Consider the following 8708-nt stretch of genomic DNA (forward strand, 5'->3'; position numbering starts at 1 on the left):
TTTTCTGAAGTCAAGCCAAAATTTGCCTCTTTGCAGATTCATTCTCCCCCTTCTCCCCACCCCCTCAGGTAATCAGGGTTAAGTGACTTGCCCTGAATCAGACAGCTAATAAGTGTCAAGTGTCTGAGCCTGAACTTGAACTCAGGTTCTCTTGACTCCAGGGCAGGTGCTTTATCCATTGGAAACCTAGCTTCCCCTCTTTGCAAATTCTACTTATTGCTCCCTGGTTCTGCTCTCTGGAGCCAAGAAACACAAACTAATTCCTCTGTCATGATAACCCTTCAAATTCTTGAAGATGGATATCAAATCTACTCTTTACTTCTTACCCCCTTTCTCTTTTCCAGGCTAAACATCCCAAATTCCTTCAACTAACCATCTAAAATTCCCTTTTCTCAGCACCCTTATCTGGACACTCTCCAGCTAATATATGTCCTTCCCAAACTAGTGCCCAGAACTAAACAGATTACTCCAGGACAGAGTATAATAACAGGTCGCCTCAAACTCAACAAATCCAAAAGAGAGCTCATCTTTCCTCCAAAATCTGCCCCTCTCCCCTATGTCCTATTTCTGTCAAAAGTCCCTGGTTATTTCAGTCTCCTCAACATTATTCTTGACTCCCCTTTTCCTCATCACACATATAAAATCAATTGCATTATTTTTGTTGTTTCTACCTCCAAATATCTCTTGTAGCTGACATCTTCTTTATCAGCCACCACCTCAGTGCAGGCTCTCATCACGCTTGAGTGCCTGAGCTATTGCAGTAGTGAGCTATAAGGAGTTCTCTAATTAGTTACCTGGACTCTAACCTCTGCCCCCCCCACCCCCACTCAAGTCCATTCTCTATACAGAAATCAAACAGTTTTCTTTAAACACCTTTCTATGTCCTTATCATACTCAATAAACTTCAGTGTCTCACTTTTTGCCTCTAGGTTAGAATATAAACTCTGCTGGCTTTTAAAGCTTTTACAACATAAGCCCCAAATTATCTTTCCAGCCCCATTGTATCTTACACCCCTTCACTCATTCTAGGGGTCCAGCTCAACTAGTCTTTTCTTTGTTCCACATCTAGGATATTCTATTTTCCTTCTCCATGCACAGTGTTTTCTTACCTAACTCTACCTCATAGAATCCTTTTTTCCTTCAAGATAAAGCTCAAGTATCATCCTTTACAAGAAGCCTTTTCTAATCAGTGCTCTCCCTAATTACCTTGTATTTATTTGGTCTTATTATGTTGTTTCTCCTGATGGAATGTAACCTTCTTCAAATCTGAGATTGCTTCATTCTTTTTCTTTATATTCGCAGCTCCCAGTACAGTGTCTGGCACACAGAAGGTGCTTAATAAATACTTGATTGTTCCATTATTGTACAGCCCCAAGACAGTTAATTTGGGTTTTTTTAGCTATTATACCACACTGCTGACTCATATTGAGGGGGCATTCCACTAAAACTCCCAAATCTTTTTCAGATAAATTGCTATTTATCTTGTATTTAGGAAGTAAAATTTTTAGATCTAAGACTTGATTTCAATCTCTATCAAATTTCATCTTATCAGATTTAGCCCAAATGTCACAGCTTATTAAGATCTTTTTAGGATTCTAACAAACAGTGTTAACTATTCCTCCAGATTTCAAATCATTTTTAGATATATTACATTTCACAAATATGTAAACTATACCTATCAGATTTACAGTAAAATGTACATCACAATTATATATTATTGAAATATCACTAGGAAAAAATGAAACTGAAAACTGTGAAATTGTAACAACCAAGTTTGGCTCAAGGGAAAACACATCTCTAACCTTTCATCACAGAGGTGGGGGACTAAGGAGGCGAAATATTGCTTACACTATCAGATATACTCAATGTGTTGGTTAGTTTTCCTGAATTGCTTTATTTTCCTTTTCTTTTTCAAATCTTTGTTATAACAGATGGCTTGCTGGGAAGAAGGGAGGGATATATTTGGAAATGAATGTAATATGAAAACAAAATATATCAAAATAAAAATAAGATAAAAGCATTTAAAATAAATATCCTTTAAAAAAAAAAACCTTTTAAAACTTTAATTCCTTGGGTTTATTTCACCAGAAAAATTACTTTTTAAGAAGATAATCCTTCTAACTTAAAAGTTTTTAAGCTAAATTGAATTATATTTGGTTTAAGTTAAAATTTTTTCATTTGCATTTACTATGTTTTTTTTACGTAGTAATTACAAAAATGTATTTAATTTTTAAAAAATACAGCATGTTATAGACACCTACTTTAAAAAGCTGTAAAGAGAATTTATTCTTTCACTGAACTTACATTCTACTGCTCTAATACAAAAATATCATTAAAAAATCTTTACACCACTGGTAATTGATAACTAAAGACTTCTTTATGGAATATTTGGAAAAGTAATCCAGAATTTCTTTGCTGAATTCTAAGTAACATAGTTCTTATACCTCTCCCATTTCCATTGACTTTTTGCTGTCATGGTTTGAGAACAGAAAGGCAGTGAATGCAATGCTGATCTTTGTTGCTGCTGACCAGATTGTTCTAGGTTTTTTTTTTTTAAATGACCTAGATTCAAATCCCATCCATTATATTTATTCATGTGATTATTGGCAAGTCATTTGATCTCCTTGAACCTCAAGCAACTCTCTAAGACTATTATTAATTACACAGATCCTTGATTTTAAATGAATATAGTATAAAATCAGAATGTCAGAGCTATATGAGGACTTAGGGAAAACCTAGTTCAAAATATTATTCATTTACAGATGAAATAGCTGAGTCACAGAGAAGTTAAAAAACTTGCACAACGGGCTATCCCTTAAAAGGGAAAGGGGAAGTTCACTGGCTAGAAAGTAGCAGAACCAGGACTGGGACTTCAGATTACAGCCTAGTGAAGGATTCTTTCCACTACAGATCTAGACATAAACAGAAACTAAATTATATAGTGTAAAAAGAAACTGTTTCAGAATAAAGCTACCATCTCACACTAATAACCAGCTGACCATTTTCTAGAAATAGGTAGACAATCTTGTTTTCTTAGATTTAAAGAACCAAAAACCACACAACATGACATATTATTTATAGAGTAAATCCTTTATATTACTTATGCTGCTGGAGACACAGACAACTAAAAAGCAATCTGTTTAATGAGATTTTGACCTTTAATTTCCCAATTTACCAGTTCTCACTAGCATAGATTTTGGTTTTCCATAGTAAAAATATTTTGATGTCTAAAAAAAATTTCTCAATATAGCTCTAGAAATCTTTAAGTTTGGAGTCTACATTTTTAAATTTGTATTATAATTTTACTTAAGTACCAAATTTCTTCTGACTAAAGAATGAAACCTAATCTGTCTAAACAAGATAAACACCAGTTTGGAGAATTCTTCTTTAGAAATTAGTTACCTACTCTATTTTGATTTTAAAGTATTTTTCTAGAATTAGCTTATAAAGATAGAAATTTAACTTCGTAAATTTCTTTTGGGATTGTTATTGGAGTTTACTATCTAAACACCTTAGGTTTTTATTTTAAAAATTAACACTCATTTTTGTAACTGCCAACAGGCTTTAAAGAAAATTCCTACCACCCACAGCAAAGGGATATGAAAAATACTCATATATTCATGATTTTAGCCTTTGGTTAAGTGTTTTTCTTTTTTTGGGTGGAGGTGAAGGCCACTGCTTTCATTTTATTGAACTTTTACTGAATTGAATTGAATCTGTGCATTTACATTTATTAGATGGAAAAAAGATGATACATACAATTCAGTCCTTTTTCAAGATAATAAAATATTTAAATACAAATTTTGAAGTGCAAACTAGTTTATTATTTTTACTGTTTCAGTTATAATTGCAGCAAGTTAAAACAGCCATATTACTACCAATAAGTGTTAAACTTTGGCAACTTACAAATGTGTTAGAAGCATTCTAGGGGTAACTAGAAACTGAAGCTAGGGTTCCAAAAGTTTACGTATAAGGGTCCTTTCAACTGCTTTTACTTAGTGTAGAATAATTTTCTTATTCTGGATTTTGAAATGACTATTATAAATCACAATTAGATATAAGATTTTGCTCTAATGTCACTGTAACTTCTAAATCTTTCACATGTAGCTAAACTGTGCTGCCATTTTATCTAAATGTTAGGATTTTATTACAACTGAAGTCTCTTAAAATGGAAAAGATACACTTCTTATGGAAAAGATACATTTCTTATAAAATAGTACTTGAATAGCTTATTTTGAAGGAAATGTTAAAAGTGTAACATTCAGAAAATCAAAGAGATAAAAATAAATTAATAATCCATGAACGCCTAGCTTTGAGACTTTGAAAAGAAAGTGCTATGGCCTTATCATTTTGCAGTGTTCCCTGGTTCTGCTAACTATGCAGGCTTGCTAGCCTCAACAAGGTTTTAAGACAAAACTTAACACTATAGTTGGAATGTTGTTGTTATTGGTGACTTAAAACTTCCTAAAACCAAACTTTAGTGTACTTTTGGAGGAGTCCTAATGCCATAGGAAATATGTAAAAACTATTAAATATTAAACGGTTTAAAATATTTGAAATTGAGCACCTAATCATTTAACTTTTGAGGATTTTTTTTTTTCTAAAAAGCTTTAGGGCTGGGCCACAGCTCAAGGAGGAGGGAATTGGGAACTGCAATCGCTTCATGTAAGAAAAAGAGTGCTCAGAAGAGGGAGACACACAAAAGTGCTTGTCATCTAACCAGGGAAATGATGACTGGGGTGTGCGTGTGGGGACTGGGGGGGTAGAGGGTGGCAAAGCAAAACGTCAGTCAGACCCTAATCTGCATAAAAATGATCTCGTGAAATCAGAAGGCTGCAAATCCGATGAGAAAACCATCAGGTTAAATATAGAACCCGAAACCTAGTTGAGAGATAGGGAGGAAAAAACCTGAAACAAACCTTTCTCTAGCACCACCAAACGAAGTTTGCAATGACGGTGGAATTATCTTGAAGGTTTAAGGGGGGGAAGGGAGAGAGAGGAGAGGAGTGCATGTAATGGAATTGATGGAACAAAACAAAAAAATGTTTAAATCATGCAAAATGTAACTGCCATCGATCCCCAGCTCCCCGCCCCACATCAATACAAAACCACCCCCATTTTACACACCGAAGATGAAGGTGATTTTTTGGTTTGTTTACCCCCTCACCCTCCAACTACTCTCCCCCATCCCCTCCCCCACCCCCACCCAACACAGGCTGAAGAAAACGCAGCAAACATTCCAGTACTAGGCACATGAGGATGAGGACTATTATTATTGAACCACAGACACATTATTATTATCGGACAGAGAGAGAAAAAGAAAGAGAGAGAGAAGAATTAGGGTTACTCGACCTTTCGTCCCCTGCATGTTCAGAGTCTGTCATGTTTTTGTCAAGAACGGGGTTGGGGGGTTTGGAGAAAAGGCTCTCAAAGGCCATGAGGCTGGTGGAGGAGGTGGTGGAGGAGGTGGTGATGGTGGAGGTGGTGGTGGAGGGATGAGCAGCAGGAGGTGGCGAGGAGGAAACTGCCCTGTGGCCACCGACCAGAGACCCTAGCGCGCACACGCCCTGCTGCTGCTGCTGCCTGACAGAGAGAGACACACACACTTGGACTCGGTGGTCACCACCTGCTCTCGGCCGCCGCTGGGACTCGGTGGTGAGAGATGATGAATTGGTAAAAACTCACGGTTACTTAGTGAGCGACACAGAGAGACACAGAGACTTTTCCAGTCTATTAACAATCACAGCAGAAAGATGGGGCTCTAACTGCAAACACAGGGCAATGGCCCCCCTCGCTGCCGGGCGCTGCTGGCGCTGCTGCTTTAGTCTCTATCCGCCGCTGCTGGCCGAGGCTTGGGAGCGAGCGGGTGGCGTGGAGGAACACGGGGATTTGGATAGTGGCCGTGGCGGTGATTTCTTCTCACCAACATGGCGGCGCCCGAGACAGGCAGCTCGACAAAATGGCGACGGCGCCGGCCGAAATGCCTTTCCCCTGGACTCGGGGAGGAGGGGTGGGGGTGGGGAGGAGGTGAGAGAGGATTCTTCCGCGAGCGGCCCTCGCTCTGGCGCCTCGCTCCGCCGCTGCGCAGGCACACATACATGCACACACGCGCGCACACACACACACATACGCGCACACACATAAGCCCGGCCCCGGGCCCCGCTGGGAAGCGGCCCTCGCGGGCGGGAGGGTCCTGCTGAGAGCGCTGACCATTGGGGAAATCTCCTTGCCAATCATCCACTAGGGGTGGGGCCTCTTTTCCCTCCCTCGGTAGCGGGGATGGAGGAGGCGGGACCTCGACATGACGGCGATGGCAGTAGTGTCACCCTCGGGGAGGGCGGAGAAAAGGAGGAAAGAGAAAGTGGTTGCCCCCGCCGCTGAGGTAGCGACGGCGCAGGGATATCTCCGGGTGGAGCTGAGAGTGGACCGTGTCACGTGCCGCTTGAGGCTGCGGCTGAACCGGAGAAGAAGGCGGGGAGGAGGGGCATGGCCGCTGCCAAGTGGTGACAGCCCCCCCCCCCCCCCCTCCCCGCCTCTCCCGTACTAGGCCTCACGGGCGGGCTGCCTTTCTTCTGCTGCCGCTGCCTCTCCGCGGCCTGCTTAAAGGACGAAGAAAAGGGAGAAGGCTGTAGGCCGCTTCCTCTTTCCAGGTCCCGGGGTTTTATCTCCCCACAGGGCCTGGTGATCTAACTGGGCCTAGGGAAACTGGCGCGCCCTCTGTCACTTTCTGATGTGGCTGCCCGGCTAGGCCTTAGTTAGGCCTGAGGCCTAGGAAATGGAGAAGGGGGAGGGGTGGTGGTGTGGGGGAGGGGAGCAGGGCCAATTCTGTCAGGAGCAGCCCGAAGGGTGCTTTTACACACATCTACTCACCCAGACCCTCCTTTCCTCCCTTGTTGAGTAGTAGCCGCAGGCGAATTTTATATCTTGTTTTGCGTGAGAAAAGGCGTCACCTCCTTGGAAGTTACTGTTACCTTTTTAATACTTAACAAAAACAAAGTATGCCAGGCACTGATGTTTCCTACGAGAACAAAGTATCCAAAGTGAAAAGTGACATGTCACTCCCTTTTTTGAGTGTAAGAATACCACTCAGAGGGCCCTGCACAATTAGGTACCTATTCATTATAGCTAACATAATGTTAGCTTAGGACTTAAAAGTTCGCAAAGTGCTTTCTTTATATGGGTCGTCTCATTTAACATATATATGCTTGTGGATTGATTGTGAGAGTTGAAATATGAAGAAATTATGCCTGCATAACAAAGCTGTACTTGTACTGTCCATCTGGTTATAGCTACTAGGTGAGGATTTTTTTTGTGTTCTGCATCTGAGGCAATCTTTATAAGATGTTTTACGTCTGATGAAATCTTTATAAATGAAAGCATCACACTTAGATTCCTTTATGTGTTTTTGTTTTTGTTCAGTGGGTTTTTTTTGTTTGTTTGTTTAGTCCTGTCTGACCTTTGTGTACTGGTGTGGAATTTAGCTATGGCTTTAGAATAAGTAAACAGGCCTCCAAACTACTTCTAATTTGTGTCTGGTTCACACTTAACACTTTAATATTGAAGGCCAATAGCTTGTTCCTTAGAATAATGACAACTGGTATTTATTTACATACCTAAGTTGTGTATTTTCATATTGAGCACTTTAAGGCAACTTCCTTGTTACATGAAGTAATAAAACTGACCCCTGCACAAATCTTCAGATTTGTAAAGGGCTTTATTAAACTACTTGATCTCAGAATTTTTATTGTAGCCTTTTACTACTTTAAACTGATAAGCCTCATTGATTCCTCTATCTGTTAGCTGAAACTACTTGTTTCTTTTGTGTTTCATGATAGAGTTAACAGACTTATAGGTTGCAATATGTATTTCATTTAGCAATGTGATAAGTAAACAATCAGAATACAGTGAGGTCAGAGACTTTTTATCTTTGTGAAGGACACAAAGTACCTAGAAGAATGCTTGGTATTTAGAGGGGTCTAATAAATGTTTTTTTTGTTAATTGGAGTATGACCAACACAACCATTACTATGCTTTTTCCAGGTTACTATTAAAAACGAGTAAATATTAGGAGATATTTATTAGTTCAGTATTTTCTCTTGTTATTCTTGATGGTCTCCATATTTTGGTATAATGTTCTTTCAGAGGTTTTAATTTTCCTACTAGAACAATGATATATTTGGGGATTGTGCTTCTTACAAAAAACTCAGATTCAAAGCATTGTGGTATAGAGAACTTTCCAGAAGTAAACTTGAATTCAAACTCTACTACTGACACATAACTGGCTGTGTTACTGGAGGCAAGTCACTTAAACTCTCAGTGCTCTAGGAAACTAAGAATGTAAAGTGAAGAATAGGAATTCTCTTAAAATTAAATCACAGGTCAGGTCCCCTTATACCTCAACCCAACTAAAAAGTAAAGATATTACATATCTCCTCCCTTCCCCCACAGATTATAAATACTTAGAGAAAAAAATAAACATTAAGCACCTATATGTGCCAGGCACTGTGCAAAGATCTGGGGATATAAAAAGAGGCAAAAGTCCTTGCCTTCAAGGAGCTTACAGTCTAATGGGGGAGACAATATGCACACATAGAAAAAGCAAGCTATTATACAAGATAAACAGAAAATAATTAAAAGAGGAAGGGCACTGGAATAAGAGGAGGTTGGAGAAGGTTTCTTATAGAAAAATGGGATTTTAGTTGACACTT

The 8708-nt window shown here is 39.5% G+C and overlaps 1 protein-coding gene across 1 annotated transcript in view; it reads right to left on the reverse strand.

Moving 5' to 3' along the window:
- The window catches only part of ZC3H6 (zinc finger CCCH-type containing 6), a 73828-nt gene extending 67565 nt beyond the window's left edge, over positions 1–6263 (reverse strand). The window contains exon 1 of the mRNA XM_072634671.1: positions 5353–6263. Coding sequence (XP_072490772.1) covers positions 5353–5438 — 86 coding nt within the window. The 5' untranslated portion in view covers positions 5439–6263. The remainder of the gene's footprint in view (positions 1–5352) is intronic.
- Positions 6264–8708: the final 2445 nt, after the last annotated feature.

This window comes from Notamacropus eugenii, chromosome 1 (assembly GCF_028372415.1).
Source record: "Notamacropus eugenii isolate mMacEug1 chromosome 1, mMacEug1.pri_v2, whole genome shotgun sequence".
Taxonomy (NCBI): Eukaryota; Metazoa; Chordata; class Mammalia; order Diprotodontia; family Macropodidae; genus Notamacropus; species Notamacropus eugenii.